The following is a 19306-nucleotide window of genomic DNA, read 5'->3' as shown; positions in this document are numbered from 1 at the left end:
TTATCGAAATGGCCAGGACTAGACGCTCTGCTAGTAAATGATATTACCCCGTCGATTCTTGGGCGCATCGGTTTGACGTCAAGGTTTGTCATGTAGTATTGGCGCTCAAGTACTTCCGATCCTGTTGTCAAAATGACAAGCAACCTGTGAAGCCTACAGATAACTGTTACATGGTGGCCGCAGATGCCAGGAGACCGGTGCCTTGCATAAGTTATATTGCTGAGAATCGCATATTGCCTTGTGCTTTTTAACCCTTCATTCCACTACGGGTGGGGTGACCCTCTGTGACCGACTGATTGACAGAGTGCTGAACGAATGTCGTTGATTATAGGAATACCATGATAACTGCTTTTTAAGTCAAGAGTAACAAATCTAAATTAGATCCCAGCAACGTCGCACCGCGATCATCGTCAAGTATACGGTTTTGGTAAGAAAGATTTTCTGTAATGGTTGCTTAACAAAAAATAACAGAGAGGAATCAAACAGGACACAATTCTGTGATGGACGAACCTCTTAGAGAGTTTCAAGCCAGAAGAAGAACATGTGAATGCCAAATTTTTAAGCCTTCGTGAGTTTATCGTCTCTAAGGCTGTAGCCAGCAGTGCTTTTTGTCTGGATAGGTTCCCAAATCCATTAACAGAAGGTACATAATAATGTTAAGTTTATAAATTGATAACTACACTTTAGGCAATGTTTATAGATTTAATATCAAGTAATGATTTCTATTTTGAAAGGTTGGCAATTAATTGCAGTTATAAATTGAATATCGGTCATTGACCGCAATTTTGCAAATGCGTATTTCACTTCGTTATATATTAATCAATATATCACTGCATGAAAGACAACTTATTGGTAGTATGTCCATCACGATAATTGAAACGGAGCATTTGTAATTTGTTCTGTTGCAACATTGACCTCGTTAAACAAGAGTGTCAGCGTCTATTATGGGCAAGATCAGATAAAGGCGATGATTTTTCAGGAATTGTCAATATGTCATCGACCCCTGTCATGTGGACATACATGTTACGGTTTTGCCAGGGACCGTGAACTCTTGTTGGACGTCTGGCTGCCAACGATTTGAACTTAAGTAACCTCTGACATTAGTATGGAAGGTTGCTGACCTCGAATTCCGTGAAGAAGGTAACGGAGGGTGCCCTCACATGTACATGTCACGCGCCCTAACATGTCATGGGTTTTTTACTGATCTTATTTTGCATAATTACGCCGTGTTTGTGACCGCTGACTACGCTGACAAGGAAGGTAAATAAATGAAGTTCATGCATATAGCTGTCTTTGCATTCAAAACATATGTGTACTTATTATTTTTTTGTTTTGTCCAAAAGTTGCATTTTGACAATGATGAGGGTAGAGCTAAGTAGAGGGTAACTGCGTAGCTAGACGGCCTGGTGCCTAAATACACGACCTGTGCCAAGCATACACAGGCAATACACAACTATCATACACATAAGAAATAAAATTTCATAAAGCATTGAAAATGTTGGTCTTTAAATGTTTTTTTGAGAAGAAAACTGACCAAAGAAAAACAACGTTAACATTACTGTCGTCTGGCGATGTCGTTTTCACGCCATTTTTTCTGGCCGGGATGGTGGCGGGACGATTCAACGCACAGATTTGTTACGCTTTAACATGTGATTGGTACCGTCTATCAAAAGGAAACTGAATTCAGAGATGGCGAAGATATTTCTCAATAAGTAGACGGAGTATTATTGATGAAAGCGTTGTCGTTTTTTTCGTAATGATTTTGTAAGTCGGGCCGCATTCAATACGTACGTCGGGCCATGCGCACAGTAGCCTATTTCCGGTGAAAACATGAACTGGGATGCGCTAGATATAGGCCTTCTCACATGACGTGAGACATGCACAAAGTCAAAATTTTCAGGTCAAAAGAAAGCTAGAATATAGTGGACTACAAGACATATTTACATTTTCTTAACTTCATCACCAACTTCCGAGGAAAGCAAAATTACAAAAGCATGCTAAGTTAGGCACTCCGTCTGGCGTAGCACTAAATCAGAACAATCATTCACAAAAACGTCTCACAGCGGAGTGTGGAGGGCCCATGAAAAGTATGAAATCATTTTTGTCCAAGAATGTTCTTGAGATGAATGTGTTCAAAATTCATTCATTAAAACCTGACCACTCTCTGGCAACCAGCGATGGAGTTTCGTGAGTTTGAGCGTGTAAAAAAACGTGACATGTTAGGGCACCCCCCGTTATTTCCTTCTATGGAACAACCCCTGGAAGGTCGGGTTCTCTCGTTTAAAAACACAATTTTTTTCTTCTTTGTTTAGAATAACATCCTACATGTAGCATATTCCGGCTATAGGGATTATATTTGCCAAGAGAGTTAGGCCATCATAGGGTTTTTTTTGCAGGCGCAGTTATGAGAGAGGAGGCTAACGTTCCCGTGGACTGACTCTCCTGGCCAATTGTTCCCTTTTTGGCCAAATTACTAGTATTCGATTCATAGCTCAGTAGGAAGGCCTGGAGGCTAAATGTATCACGACAATTTACATATATTCCATCTAACATACCATAAAGTTTATGTTCCGGCTGATTGGACGATATTATCCTGCTATTCTCGAAATGGACAGTATGTCAATAACAGATATCCTTCCGTGTCCAGGTGCTTGAGCTTTCGAATGGTGAAAAAAAGATTACCATGTAACCGTCTGTGTGCACATACGTATGGCTTCATCAGATGGAAATACTGTACGGCCGAATGGGCTCAAAAGTTGACGCTGCCCTTATTTTAAATGGGATACAATCGGTTTACATGGATATCAGATTTTCAGAATTATCTTGATTATATTCCACTATTGATGTATTCGTTTGCTTTGGAGCCTTTTGGATTATAAAGATATAAAGACTAACTTTAATTAACATAATATATTTAAAAAAAAAAACATATACATCTTAAAACAAATAACTTAATCAAAGAAATACAAACTAACTTTGCGTTCCGAAATTTCTGTTCAATGCACGTTCCACGGATGATCTTTGCTAAATTTTCCACCAAAACGGATTGATATTCCTTATGGCCATGGCTCAGGTCGATAACGGCATCCTTCCAGATTTTTCTACCACATTCAGGCCACGGAAAATCATAAAAACATCGCAGTCCCTGATCAGATAGCTCATTTGATTAGGTACGTGGATACCTAAGTTTTACGACTGTACCGGAAATGGTCACATTCCACATGTTAGATGCACCCCGAGTCTCACATTCGCTGTTTGATATAGAAATAACATAATACCATTTTCCCAAATTTTCAAACACGATGTTTGAAGTCATTCATTGCAATTGCTTCCTGGACACACAGCAGAATACCATATGTAAAAGTATACCTGTAAGCACATTGCAGAATGATGTTTATGTCTATTCCTAGCACGATGTAATATGTGCATATTCAGGCACTTCGCATTCATTAAAACTATGCATAGAAACGTATCGTAACATCCAAGCTGAACTAGTTCCTTAAGGCAGAACTTGCCAAGTTTATGGTAACGGTATGTAAAGCTGGCCCCATAGCTTTTTAGAGGTCGGAGCAATGAGTTGTTATCCCCTGTGACAAGGGCACGGTATCGTGGAAAGGCGGAGCCCATCCATCAAGCTCTCCTTTTAACGGCATTTTACCCCCCATCCACCGGGACCCCAACCGAAGACAAGTATCCATTTTTACACTTGGGTGAAGTGAGGAAAACCTAAATGAGGAAACTTTCCGAAAGAATCACACATATAAAAATCGCAAAGTTCCGATTTTCTGCCGTCTTGTTATTCATGCAATCTCCCAACCCATCAAGTTTATTAGATGGTCTGTAATAAACGCTGCGACGTTATCGTTTGATGTTATCACATATGCCTGTCAAGATACCGTACCCTGGTTTTATTTGTTATATGTTCGCGTGGCATTACTCCCATAAAACACCTGCAAGAATAGCAACATAAACAAAGCTGCGGGGTATCATAACCCAACACACCGACAAAAAACGTTTTTGCAAAGTATATAACATAGACGAAACGGTGCAATAACAATTAAATTCAAAAAATAATATTTATTCAGAAGGTTAAAGAAATTAGCTTTTTTTTAATTTACGTTTCATACATTTGAAATCCAGATGTACAGTTATCATTTTGTAACCAGGATTATGTTAAAACTTCGAACTTGACATTGCAGTGGATTACCAACCCATATAGCTTGCGGAAATGAAAATGGTCCATCATGGACTCGCTGTTTGGCACATTTATGGATTTTATTGCTACACATTGTGAGAGTAGCGTGATAGATCGTAAGACGCACAATTGGTGCACTAAATTAGTCTACTTTTGTATTCCATTATGTTTAATAACTAGGCAAAAGTTTAAACAAGTAGACAATATGGAAAATGTACGGAAAATTTGAGGATGCTTTTGAATCTAGACCATTATTTTATATCAACATCTTTGGGACTGTCACATTTTCTGTGTGGTTTTCCCTGCACTGCTCATCTTTCTATTGACAACGCTACTATAGTTACTATTTGAATCGCGATATATAGGCAAATTATATGAATATCTCTTTTTGTAACCGTCACGAATTCAAGACGTTAAAGTTCCTCTGTGGTATTGCGGAAAATCGTTATAACCCTACCCCTATCTATCTATATACTGCATGAATTTGGATCCCTGCAGACAAGTTACAGTTACAGCTTAGATGGGACGAGCAGGATATTTTTTTCAAAACTGACAAAATTTAGAAGTTTATTTTATGCAACGTCGACCATTACCGTCATTACCTCTTGATTAACTTATAAATACAATGGCTTTTCTTTGGCAGGCAGTGTACTCGCCAATAGAGTAGCAGATAAAAGAAAAAGCGCCTAAAATCGCACTCCAAAGTCCTTATCTACGTCGCCAGGTGTATTTGATGGCTAGAAACAGCAAACTGTATTCAAAATTAGAAGACATTTGGTTTGTTTAGAATGATATACTGTGTCAGTGATACTCCACGGAAGGCTGTTAAAGTTACGGGAGTCCTCAAGGTTGTTCGGATTGCTGATATATCTGTAACGCCATAGTCAACGAGTTGCTACCGCTTAGATAAGAGAGTGGATGCGAATCAAACTTTCAATGTCATGACATTGGAAATCACAACAGTATACAGTAGAAATTTCAAACCGCGAGTTAACCATCGATTGACGGTTAGCTGATAATGATTTGAATATCCCCGTAGTTTCGCTTTGTTTGATTATTTCATACAGACGGTCAGGTTAGTACAAACAATGCGAGCATTGCTTATTTAATGATCATTTTATCAGTTTAAAACTTATCACATGCGATTATACACATTATATGTTTACAGGAACTTCCGAAGTTCAGACTTGCTGCGTAAGCCACAAACAGGTAGACCTGGCTTCATTTTTCTGCATTGTGGATTTGAGAAGATATACTCGTTGTTGGTTCTCTGTCGCAGCAGGTCCATTTGAACGTGATGGTTTGTATCGATTCCTCGAGCAAATATGTATGACAACATCTCTACGGGACGGCAGAGTAATTTTGTCCAGCAATGTACATATAACATGCGTCAAAAGTGTTATTGACTTTTTGTTTAACCACTAAAAATCAGCCCATCTATAACATCATATATCTTCGCCTTTTAGTCACCTAAAGATGACTGTTTTGACTGTTTTGTTTAAAGAGATGCTTGCGGTAAAAAAATTATCTCTGAAATCAACTGACAAATTAAAAAAAAATCAATAGCTGGAATGTATTATCTGGTGGAACTCGCCATAAGAGAACTATTGCTCAAAGGATCTTTTGCCCTTGAATGTAAAGGTGAACCAAAGGAAATGGACTGATTTATTGTATGGTCTTTACAAACAGCAGGCTTATTTGTCAAAATTTGCAGCTATGGTTTAAAGGCCCGTGTGTGCTTGGATAGCATTTGTATTATTATGGACAGCAGGCAAATTACAGTGCGGACAATCTAATAGAAACCTTTTGAAGGGTAAGTACCGATGTTATTCAGTGATCGTCAAATGAAAGTGACTCTCCAAAGAAATAGAAGGTCTATCTTGTGATACGATGTCCAGCACCATGCCAAGTAAAATTTCTGCTCTGACAAATATTGGTCACAACACTGTTGGAGTTCCCAGTATACCGTTGGGAAGAGCAGTGCGTCATACCCGAGAAGCAATGTAACTTTTAGCCAGAAGTCTAAGCGGAATTGGGGGTTAGGGGTCGCTAAGTAAGACCAGAACACTGTATCATTCAGTGTATTTGGGCAATTTCTACTATTTTTCCAGCAACGCATGAAGTCTGGTAATGACTAGACCATTTGCTCCAGAACGGATCAGGATCCCTAACATAGATTCATCTACCATCTACAATTTGCGATTTCCTAATACCCTGTAGTATCGTTAAAATAACATTGTAATCATTACCACGTTTCCCGCATGCGCGCATCACCACAGAATCAACTTCGCTAATCAGTTAGACAGTGTTCACTATTTTCCTCTTTGTAGATATTTAGACATAAAGGAAGCACAAACATGTCTTATGAATTTTGTAACGTTTTTAATTTTGATCTGTGTAAAAAGATTGTTATCTGCAATATAATATGTAAAATGCTTCAAAAACCTGTAAGACTGCAGCCCAAAGGAATATTCACAAAGTTCGACTCTGTGGACACTAGCATAGCATGAAACCCTGGTATAATGTGTTCTTCTTTGTCGTTCTTGTGCATGTAAGATATACCGTTAAAAATAGGATGTTGGATTTAAGAGTCTCATTAATTCTGAAGTTCATGTTTATATCTTTCGTCTCGCCTATTATCAGATATGACTTAGTATATCCTGCTTTTCTTACATTCTGGTTACACTTGATAGTTGGCTTCACGAAAAATACTGTTTATATAATTAATAGTAAGCAGCTACGATTGACAATGGACAACCGACATAACATCCTTTATCCTCTCACCATTAAGAATGTGTATAGACAAGTAGCAGTTTAACGAACTAGATAATTTTGCCCTTGCTGAAAATCGATTCGTTGTTCATCAGCTTATGAACAACGAAAACCTTAAATCTATTATAGATAAGTTACATCTTCTTCATCGCGAATAACACACATATTGGGGTTATTGATTTTAACAGTCGGAAGAGTGCATAGATCCGGATTTTCCGTGGACTTAAGAACGTTAAAGGTCTTTATATAATGGGATTCAGGAACGTTTACTTCTGGCATCTCTACCTGGTTCTTCTTGTAAACTTCGCTCTGCCGTCTGTAGAGATGGAAGCAGCAAGAGGCTGTTTTGCATCGTCTGCACTTTTTCTTTCTCTTGCATCGTATGTGTAGAACATACGATCCCCAAATCAATATACCAAGAACTATAAAACAGACTGTAGCCCCAATAATGTATTCCGTGTTCCTGCTATGTTTTTGCTCGTCTTGGGAAACATAGTCAGAGTTTGCCGTTGGATCGGAATATGGTTTTGTGGTGTCGATGTGGTCGTGTTCATACGCACCTGGCATCATCTCGTCCCCTTGAATGGGTGATCCTTTGGTGGCATCAATGCTAAAACCGAACATTTTCGCGCACATTTTCAAATCAAAATCTTTTGGTAAGAGTTCGGTGCCCAGCGGCATCCGGGGAGGTGTCACGGGCAGAATAATGCCGGAGATTCTTGTAAACTCCTCGGTCTCTGCTGATTTTACTGCGGGGCACCTGTACAAGACTGGCACGGAATCAGAACCGTTGGGATCCGGTCCCTGCGGCCCGTGCATTGACAGAGCCACGCGAACTTTGAACAATCCCTTAACTACTGCCGTTCCGTTGGTAGAAACCGCTTTCAAACTTGGAATGTGTCCTTGAATACACCGTGAATGTTCTTCCACATTAGAGGTGACATTTGAAGAGCCCGACGCACTGCCGGTGGGAGTTTCTTCACACATTAGGTTGCCAAGCGGAACGCTGCACAGATATTGGCCGCGTAATTTTTTCGGGTATTTGCAAGCTCCGCACACCCTTTGAGACTCATCGTGAATGTGTTCTCGCAGCCATTTGGCCAGCCAATCCATTTTACACGTGCATTTCCACGGGTTTCTTTTCAGGTTGACCTTTGCTAAGGAATCCATCCGCTTAAACATGCCTCTGTGCAATCCTCGTAAGTTGTTGTCCGATAGGTCCAACTTGTACACGAACTTCAGAGCGTCAAACGCATACTTTTCTATTACAGAGAGCCCGTTGTTTGATAGAAGCAATTTCCTCAATGTCGAAACGCTTTGAAAATCATTTCCAGTAATTGCTCTTACAGCGTTGTGGGAAATGTCCAGCTCTTCCAGACTGTGCAGATAGCCCAGAAAAGGCACTTCTGTCAGGTTCGATCCACTAATGTTCAAGTAAAGCAATCTGGATAAGCGGCTAAATGCCCCTTTGGAAATGGCATTTAGATGAAACAACTCCCCGAGATCAAGAGATTCCAGAAGAGGGAGGTACGCAAATGTGTTCGTTCCCAGGCACATGATTGGGTTTCTTCCTAATCGCAGCTCACGTAAATTGTCAAGACCCGTGAAGGTATTCCACGTGACAAAAACGATTTTATTGTCTCGTAGATTGAGGGTCTTCAGTCCACTGAGAGCAGAGAAAGCTCTGTCTTGAACACTGTGTATAACGTTTTCGCTTAAATCCATGTCTACCAAGGCAGGGAATTTTAGGAACAGTCCGGAATCTAGAGTTGAAATGTTATTCCCGTGTATCCGTAGTACTTTGGTGTTTACCGGTATGTCCCCTGGTATTTCTGTCAGACCAATATGGTCGCAAACGACGCGTTCCGGTGAAAGACTACAGACGCACACAGAGCAAGGATGGGCTTTGACTCGAACTGAAGTTATAGCAACAATCGCTGTCCAGAAGCTTCGGCTGAAGCAGGGCGTCATTGTTGATACCGTAGTCGCTGTTCTTTGTCAAATGATAGACTCACGGCCACGTAGACGTGAGCAAGATTAAATCGTAATCGTCCGTCCTGCTAAAGTCTTCGGATCCTGCGAAAAATGAAGGTTGCGAGATCGGAAACGACGCTGGCAGCCGCCGTACCTTTACCAGCCGCACCGCCGTCGAGTTCTCAGACTGTTTTTCTGAATCGCGTCGGTATCGATTTGTTGGCTACGCCACGCGTCATACGTCCCTGATGGATTTATTATAAAGATCTGTAACGCCTGGACGCGCGATTGTCGAGATAACGAATCGCATCACATAGATACAATCAGAAGCTGTGGGAACCTCCATCAGCTTTGCACATAGATCGTTTCTGATTGCGCCCTCAGGGACAGCTTTGTGGGGATATAATGAACCAAAATGTCATATTTCATGACAAAGGCGTCGGGCGTATTTTTCAGCAGAACTTATCCAAGTCTTCTTCAAAGGGTGGTAGAGTGGTGTCTAAATAGTTCTGAAAAGGAAACAGGGAGACAATATTGATGAACATGGGACAAAGTGGACTCAAAGTAATCATAAAACACATCTTATTGGAGCATAAAGACCCTGTAACAACATAAGGCCTTAAGTCAAGGATATAAAGAACTTAGTTGTAGCCAACTTGTTAACAAATAAACATTGAAACGAACAAACAAACAAACGAAATGTACTTAGTGGGGTCTAATTTATTTCGAAAAGGAATCGGAGAGAAATCCATATGAGCAGAAAATATCATATCAGGAAATCTGGAATTTTCAGACTATACTATTATCAAAAACATGTTATCAAAGCAGAAGAATATCTATCTTTCATATTTATAGATCTCTATAGTCAACTTGTCAACTACAGCATACGTTGTTTTGATTTGGATGATAATGGAAACAATGTATATGCACAAACATACTATTCAACAAGATAACGTTAGTCGATAGCTATAGACACTTGAAGACGGTCTATCAGCAGCTTTCAGTTCCATACGAGCGTTTATCAGTCCACATATTGTACAGATGATGGAATAAATTAGATAAAGAAGAAAGTCTCATTGCATCTGCTGAACGTTTCAGATGCATAACCTTGTGAATAGTGATGACAAATATGTATGTTTTGATAAAGAGCTTTCATATTCTGCCGGTAAAAATCCTGATACGATTCGTTATTCAAAGATATTTGCGATATATCTAGAGGAGGTGTGAGAGATAGTAGTGAGGGTTGTTCTGTTGGTTGAATGTCTAACCGAACACTTACAGATAAATGTCAATATCTATAGGCACGTTAATATTTACAATAGATTTCTTCGTACTAGAGAGTAGTTTAAAAAGGTTTATATTCAAATGAGGTAAAAATTTCATAAATACATGTGACGTTAATTAAAGAACGTATATGAGCGCCACCACCAGTAGTAATTTGTTTCTTTTAACCTATTTATTGTTGTGCATCATTCGTCCGAACTGAGTATATCCTCTGTAAACGTATAAACCTTCTATTGGTGAGAAAACCCCAGACAGTAAGAATGGTGAACGTGTGACCAGGGTGGTCACTCTGCCTGATTTTATGCACGCACTCACAAAACTCTGTAGTTTTCCTTTACTCACGGCTTAGACATTAACTTCCTTTACTGACTCCAGCCTTTTCTTTGTCTTGTCAGTATTTTGCCATATTGGGTCAAGATGTTTTTCAGGGTTTTCCATCCACTCGATAATCTTATGAACAGCCACCCTCTCTGCCACGATAGTAAAACTAACATTTGACAGCAGGAGACGATATTCAGCAGGCTATCAGATTCCCAACATCATGAAAAATAGCCTGGCCTTGGTCACCCAGACGTCAGAACGCTATCCGAATCCACCCTTAATTCCCCTTGGATAGTTAATTCTAGCGAATCAGGACAATCTTAATTGAAATAGAAGGCGCTCCGTTCAGAGGCTGGCAGTAAGTCAAGACTGCGTTGGTGCAGAGCGAGAACTATTACTGACGACGTCAATCTGCACGAATTGAGAAGTGTTCAACAATTGCAAGGCGGCAATGGTTGGTGGATTTGGCAGTATCTGCCAGGTGCAAAGAACCGGAAATTCATAGAAATTCTGAAGCGTGACATTCATCTTATTAACGATTTCTTGACTTGTTAACATCATGAATAGAAATCCAGCGACTCCTCATTAGATTGACCTCGAAAGGAGCATTGCGTAGAATAGCCAACTTCTGCACATCGCCCCTGATGCGATCGTTTAGGTTGTCTCCTAGAAAATAGTTGCTGAAGACAAACATCACCTATGAATGAATGAATGGTTTATTATGTAACTTCATAAACACCTTTTGCAGCCTGATGCCTGAATTTCATACCCCTTTTTGAATTATTTAATACACACGGAATCAAAATCTGATTTGTAGAATTACAATCAATAAAAATAGAAGTGCGAGCATTGTTAGTCAAGCTAATCGTGGGAACACTGAGAAGTAACCCCCTCACGCGGTATCCGGGAGGTCACCGGAACAAATTTGTGGCTTTGCAGCCCGGCCGGGGCCACACCTGTTACGGGACCGGTGCAAATGTGACCAAAGCATTAGACCGAAACATTGATCGTTGAAAATTCCCTAAAGATTCAACCAATTTTACAGCATAACTGGTCAATGCTAAGTCCTTTTTTGGACGTTGCCATGGCGACGTATTCTTGTGAGTGATGACTTTACTGACTTGGAATGACGTGCCATGATGGGTTAATATGTGGTAGTGACGTTTCGTGGCGCATGTTAGGTAAAGATAGGCATGTGTAGTAATACTAGTGCATATGGAAAAAGATGACTTTGTAAAGTTTGAACACATGTGTATCGCTATGGTTAGAAAAAGATTCATGTCTACAAAATAGCTTAAGTATGATTTATAAGTTTTCCCGATATCTTCCCGATTCTACGTTAGATCAGAACCATTTCTATTTTGGTGATCAGCGTGTGGAAATCAACAAAAGCTTTATCATGATTTATATTTCAACATATTTCATACAGGGTAATTTGTTGTTCGTTATATAGGTACAAAAAGCGTATCGTCGCTCTTGTAAAATCAATTAGCAGGTATTTTCGTCAGAAACTACCGACGACAATGTTATTCACAACGATAAGCTTTGCAGTTAGTCAGACAGCTTATGTGCATTATTCGGTAAATTGGTATCTAATGCGCCGCTTTTATCGACACTGAAATAACGAATATTTAATTTCACCAATTATATCAACAAACATAATGACTATCACATAATACAAAATAGATCACGCAACTTGATGCTATTATGGATGCTGCCCTCTTAAGAGTTAATACAGTTTATCCAGTTGCTTAATTTATTTTGTAATATTAAATGATACAGAGTAGCAACATGCGTGCCTCAGACAGACATTTTTGGATTATATTATTGGCGCTAAGGCTCTAATATCATTTTGGATGAGTGGCTCAATTGACTCTGGCTTCATGATGTAATATTTTGGTCTGGGTACCTGGAGGAATTGGATGTCCCCTAATAACAGATTTTCACCATTCTGCACAGCATTAACGCGCCAATCAGGCGGTCTTTTGACAGACAAAATGGCGGCTGTCGGAGTGAAATAAGTACGCGCTCTGATTGGTCAAGTGGCCATGTTCGGCTGGAACGGTAAAAAAAAAAAAAAACTCTGGCTCCGTGTTGTAATCCTTTGTAGAACCTAACAGCATAGAGGCGTATCGGTTCGGGACAGTCTTTGACAATTGAGTGATCATAGCTGACTACGTGTTATTTCCTGGATCAGTAACCTTCTTCAACGTAACAAAACTTGTATTTTTTCGCAAATAATTGACTTCCCTCATGGGCTATTATAAAAACCTGACGGAATAGATGTAAAAAAAAAACCCAGAAATGTCCTAAACGAGTTAATGCTACGAGCTATGAAAACAAACAACGATAAACATTTTCTATGCAAATACATGAGTTACATCCTGTAGTCATATGCAAACTTAGTGGCAACAAACAACTCACAATAAGGTATGGCATTCATCCAATATTTACAGTACACAATTACATAACGATAAGACCTGACGACCTGAAACTAACAACGCTACAATCGGGGAAATGAATGACTTGTTTTATGTGTTGATGTTTCCACCACTGCGCCAGCCGCAGGTAACTATTCCATATTGAGTCGACAGGGGATATTGGAGAAGAATTGCCGATAAGAGGTTTCCGACTGCTGGAAATTTGTTGAAAGGAACTAAACTACCGGCACGTTCATGCCTATCTATTATATGTTGTTGTAATTGAGATAAGGGAAACTGCAAGGACAGACAATAGCTCAGTTTCTCCGGAAATTGCGTATCAAAAAGCATCAAATTATACATGCCATAACTTGACAAAAAATTCTGAGCTCAGCAGCATGATAAATGGGTGGATATAGAATCTGACTCTGACAAGACAGAAATCAGGAGGAAACAGCAATAGAATTCGAAAAGTGGCAATTAGGGAGATATCGTGGTATCTATGAAATGATAGAATCAGATATCCTTATGACCATTGAGACACACTTGAATGCAACAAAAAGTCTACAGGGGATTAAATTTTTTACAGCAAAGCTATTTACCGGTACAGTATTGATCAAATCACATCTTGAAGTGGAAGGAACATATAACTCAAGGGATTACAAAAACGAAAAACTAGATATAGGCAAATTTCTTTCGCTCAAATGTCATGGCCGCTTTAAAAGTAGTACATGAAAAATTGATAGTACAGGAATCATGAAGACAAATTACAAATTACAAATAGGACATAAGTTTCTGACGGTCAATATAGTCCCTCGACCTTAATTGCATCAATGATAACTCATTGCAAACTTGTCTGCTTTCAATAACACATTGAAAATAAAATAACAAATTTGATAACATTGAAAAAAAAAAGAATTGACAAATGCTGAAATGTCGATTCGATTCTACAGACTCTGTGGTAGGTATTATCTTTTGATAGTAAAATACATATGCCACTAAATACTATTAGTTGCAAGGGCCCAAAAGCTAATTACATATTATTGCAGATTGAACCACAGTTTCCTTAGACTAAGTGTTAGGTTATATCCATAAAAGATAAAAGATACATGTCGAGAAAGGCATCAAATACCTATAATTTCAATGGCCAAAAAACTAGCTATATAGTATTACAGTTTATACAAGATTTTCCTTAAACATATGGCAAAGGCACCAAATACCATTCATTTCAATGGTATGAAAACCAATTACATAGTATTACAGAGTGTACAATGTACTTCACTTTTCTTAGCCAAAGGGTACATTTTTTTGTAATTTTCGATTTGCTTAATGACACATGCCGGTGCGAAGAAGCCCATTAGTGCCACAGCGTGCGCAGATAAAATCCCTAGTACAGAGATAAAATGTAGTTCAAAGTGAATTGCTCAAGAGAAGAATGGGATATGGTGTAGGTGTTCCCGCAGGGTATATAGCTTATCTTGGGCACTTTGTACCTCATCCGAGAACGTCAAAGGAATACAGATGTCCTTACCGGTGGAAAATAGATACACTGGTAGCAGACTTTCGCACTTCACCTTTACGTTGTCCCAACCGTTCTCACTTAATTGATGGTTAATTAAATCTTATGGAATTACATTGATTACAACAGGTGAACAAACGAGAAAACCCAAGAGGTAAGAGTAGAGTTGGTAATTGATAATCATGGCGTTTTGGTTGACTGTTACAAGTTTTACATAGGCTGATCTCAACATTTAGAAACTGCATTGATGTATTGGAAATTAGGAGCCAGGCGACCTAGCATGTCGGGAATTTGTCTTGAATACTTAATTGTTTTTTATTACTTTCTACCACAAGCATATTAAACATGTTTATACCCAAGTAAAGAAGAAAAAAAACACTCTGCTTATATTCATAACTCTACCATATCTGACTTCTCAAAGCTACTCTATCCCTTTTTTTCGATTATTTCAAAGATAATAAATCAACTTATCGCATAGCCAGATGGCGTCGACCAATTAGAAGCCTCCATTGCCCATGTGTTATGGGGCCATAACACACCCGGGTCATAACACACCACTTATGACGTCATAACACAACCGTTCAATTTTGTAGGGGGGTATCTTTTTTATGAATCTTTTTCTTAAAATTGTTTTTAAAAAAACGCTATCGTCTTAGAATTAACAAAACCGTCCTAAAATACATTAAAAAGGTACAACTTTCAATTCGAGTGAAATCAAAATGGATTGACTAAAAACAATATTTTTCACACCCCCGTTAGTGGAACGACAAATTTCACCTTGGCCCCTCCATTGGAACCTGTTCTGATCGTCATGAATGGAGCTGAGTACCACAGTTTTTCGTCAAAGAACTGTCAGACGCCGACTTAGAGTCAGTTTTCGGGTCATGGGAAGCTGGGGAAGACTCCCAGGAACATACTGAAGGAGTTGAGGGGCGAGAAACTGACGCAACTTTGCGGAGAGGAGACTCGGGAGCAAAAAAAAAGGTTTGGATTCCAGGCTGACGTATTTCCCCAAGCTAATCTTGACAGACATTCACCCATGAAGCCGCCAAAGTCTCCTCAGTTTCTGACCAGGGGGACCCCAGGAAGGTATGTTCACGTTTCTGAGGGTTTTACCCGGCAAAAATTGAAAATATTGCCGGCAAAGTGATGTCGCCTTGTTGAAAACAAACGTGACACGCACTAAACACACACACCCCCTCCCCATGGCCCAAGTCACGTAACCCCCACAAACCGATGTGCTGGCATCGAAAAAATTACGGTCAGAATCGCAAAAATTCTTACAGGTTTCTTATATGGGTCAGTGTGGATAGGCTTTATGATGATAACTTTAATGACCCACCTGTTCCTCGGTGTATATGGTGTCATAAAGCCTGGTCATGTGCTATAACAACCTCATAAAACCACTATTCGATGGTTTTATTCGATGGTTATAGCACATGACCAGGCATTATGACACCATATACACCTCGGGGCGGTTCATTAACCCTTAATTAAACAAAAAACAAACAAATCACTGACAAGTTATTATGGGAGTAAGAGTAAGAAAATGAAGTGAAAACAGATGATTTCATCAAAGTGCTATCCACAGCTTGTTAACAGACATAAGTAAAACAATTCGTCAGAAACACAAAACCGCCCTTGACACGCACAATGACAATTTATGTATTGTACAACCGTGTATGGCTTAGGAGTATGTAATATAAACCTAAGTTTTGGCTTGACATTGTTAACGATTTATATATAGCTTAGTCTTGTGCATTTTTTTTTCCATATGCGCTTCAGTCTTGTGATGGTTTTTGTCAATTTTGTTTCTTCGATGTAATTTTACTTTGTGTTCTGTGTCCGCCGCTATGTGTGTGTTTGACGCATGCGCACTTTGTGAAAGTTTGTATTGAACTTTGAATATACTGTTCCCAGGGCTAACTCTTTGTAATAACCTTCGGCTAGTTGGGTAGTCCTGGCTGTACTTTCCTACAGTCAAATAAGATAAAATAAAATCAAATCAAAGATGATAATGATTTAACCTTACGTCTACAACCTCGACAACCTATCCGTCTGTATTAGATGTGGATAAAGAATAATGCTGATAAATAAATCGTATTGATTCAGCTTATCATTGTAATGGGTTTTCAAATCGAACCGGATTGGTTTGAATTGTGCAAGGACAAACTGCTTCGTTATACAATCTGGATACAATTATCGTAACAATATGGTACTTAAGTTTTGAGAATCAACAACATATTGCATGCCACAATGTATAGAACTCTTATATTAACCAAATATAACTTTTATACATTAACCCCTTCTTAAGGTTGACATTGCCTACCGTTTGGCATTTTGATATGCAGCGCTGTTAGCCTTAAAGATGTTCGGGTATCGGTTTTAATTTGATGTATTGCTTTTATATCATTTTATCTGTATTCTTAACTTTCTTTCGCATCTCTCTCTCTGTACCTGTGTATGTGTGTGTGCGTGAGTGTGTGTGTGTGCGTGTGTGTGTCCGTGTGTGTGTGCGTGTGTGTGTGCGTGAGTGTGTGCGTGTGAACGCCTTTGCCTGTCTGTGTTCGCGCGTGTGCGTGTATGTCTGTGTAATATATGCCTGCATATATGCGTGTCTGTGTATGTGTGTGCGTGTGTGTGTGTGGGGGGGGGGGTCCTTGCCATGGTTTGTAAACATACCACGTCTACCCTAACCATCGTCACCATTCCCAACGTACACTGATAAACCACCCACTCGGCTTTCACTTGACATTACGTTTGTGATGGAACACTTTGTCTCGGTTTGAACTTTCCAAAATATGTTTTTACATCTACTCCTGGGGGTTTACATCCTTGAAGAAGATTGAAGGATGCGAATTGATTTCAGTCCATGTATCCTTTCAAGAGAAACTTCGAGACCGTTTCTGAACGTTATGGTAAACAACCTGCCGCTCTACTCTGCCAATATCTGCCGTGGTAAATCCTGACTGATGCCTGAGCACTCATAAAGACTGCTGCCGAGTGATGCGATTTACAGAGAAGTCTGGTGGTTAGATTCAAGTCACATCCCGCACTCAGGGAAGATACGAGATAAAAGAAATCCGACTTGAAGAAGCTTTACTCTGAATATGAAACCGCAGGGCTAAAGTATATATTAGATGTTTAGTTGAACAAACCTTAGAAAAAGATGTGTGTAACACCGACCCCCCAAGCACCCTTCCACTAAACGCCAACAGCGGTACAAACTGACTGCAACCTTCATTGAATAAGTAACCCTTGACTGCATGATTTGACTATCATGCCAGATGTAAAAGCATGTATTGGTTACACAACAAAACATGCAAAGAGTACAAGAAATAAATTCTTGTAAGAGGGTTGGGACGCCCTTAACTCGGCTAGTTCAACGGCAATCGGAAATGATATTCTTAATATGATATGTTCAATAGATATTCCTATAAATTTGCATTATATTTGTGACCAATTACTTTATCTTTCAGCTATGAAAAATAAATGTTGTGCTCAAGTACGTCTAGTACTTAATTACATAGTAATAACTTGTAATTTTAACGAACGGATTTGTTGTGCTAATGCACGGTTGTAATGTTTCTTTTGATGCAATACGACCGGCCTACAATCTAGGGGTCCTTGGAAAAACTCCGGCTTTCCATAACAGTTGCTTAATGTTAAACGTTGCGGCCATATACGTTATCCGTTTTACGTGATACGTTTTAACACCTGTTTATAACAAAGACACAAATCGACCTGATAAACAATTGCTAAATCTGTAAATCGCTAAAATGATAATGGCTTTCACCACAGCAACAATTCTAAACTACTATAGATATATATATATAAATTATTCATTTCCATCAACACTAAGTCTTGTCTTCATAGATTTTAATTGTTTAACACCTCTTTTAATACAATTCATAAAGATAACAGACAATAGGAAATGGGGTGGTTTCGTCATCCTGATTCTAGCATTGCCTTTTCTTATCAGTAAATTATTGAGCAAGTTAAACATATAAACAAGTAGTAGCTGCTCTAGACCATACATGAAGGATAGAGAACTTTGGTTGTAGCTAGCTTATGAAGAGAAGCTCATTTAGGTCTACCATACGTTAACGTCAAACAATTTCGGCACAACGTCACGAACAGAAGCCGCCATGGCAGCGTACCTAAGAGATCTAGTATTGACAAGATCGACAATCCACTGAAACACCAAATCATGATTTATATAACATTTCTTTTTAGTTAAAACATACAGAAGGAAATATACACATGGTTTTGTATTCAAGCGACACGAATAACGTTATACTAGTAGTAGCACTATATATTATCTGTAGCAATGTCATACGAATACAAACAATGCACATACAACAATGGGAACTAAATATTTCACTATAGTACGATGCAGTGGATATTGAGTAGCTTACCTCGTCGACCATGTTCATTCACGGATAGCAACGGCGTTCATACCTTCCTTGCAATCAAACGACCATCCGTGGCTTAGCGCACCAACCCTCCTGACGTTAGAGAGCGCTGCCGTATCCTTACTCAGCTATTAGGCATTTGGCAGCCGCTTTCGCGCACAGCGGGTACTATCCCAGAAACGCCAGGCGAGAGACTCTAAAACCGCACCGCTCTGGGTAGGCGTGATATGTTCATTACGTCTAGCCGATGTTTGAATATCAACTTGTCTAATATGTTTCGATTTGAGTGATACCTTGCGGCTACAGAGGGGCTGGTCCCCACGTGAGTATAACATTACCATGAGTCGACAAAGCAAACAGATCAATACACAACCAGGGCAGGCCGTCAAGACTGAGCTGGCCAACG

General features: G+C 39.4%; 1 protein-coding gene across 1 annotated transcript; it reads right to left on the bottom strand.

The window, feature by feature from the left end:
* Positions 1 to 6600: 6600 nt before the first annotated feature.
* Positions 6601 to 19022, bottom strand: LOC136428222 (leucine-rich repeat-containing protein 4C-like). Its single transcript, XM_066417564.1, has 2 exons — positions 18904 to 19022; positions 6601 to 9450 (listed from the first exon to the last, which is right to left on the bottom strand). Exon 2 carries the CDS (start codon positions 8936 to 8938, stop codon positions 7091 to 7093), a length of 1848 nt encoding a protein of 615 aa, XP_066273661.1. The 5' UTR covers positions 8939 to 9450; positions 18904 to 19022; the 3' UTR covers positions 6601 to 7090.
* Positions 19023 to 19306: the final 284 nt, after the last annotated feature.

This window comes from Branchiostoma lanceolatum, chromosome 1 (assembly GCF_035083965.1).
Source record: "Branchiostoma lanceolatum isolate klBraLanc5 chromosome 1, klBraLanc5.hap2, whole genome shotgun sequence".
In the NCBI taxonomy this organism is placed as follows: Eukaryota; Metazoa; Chordata; class Leptocardii; order Amphioxiformes; family Branchiostomatidae; genus Branchiostoma; species Branchiostoma lanceolatum.
The sequence above is the reverse complement of the archived record's forward strand: the minus strand, read 5'-3'. Positions and strand labels throughout refer to the sequence as shown.

What these genes read in the sequence shown, in the direction of transcription:
- LOC136428222 (XM_066417564.1), bottom strand. Translation starts at nt 8,938, where the DNA reads ATGACGCCCTGCTTCAGCCGAAGCTTCTGGACAGCGATTGTTGCTATA.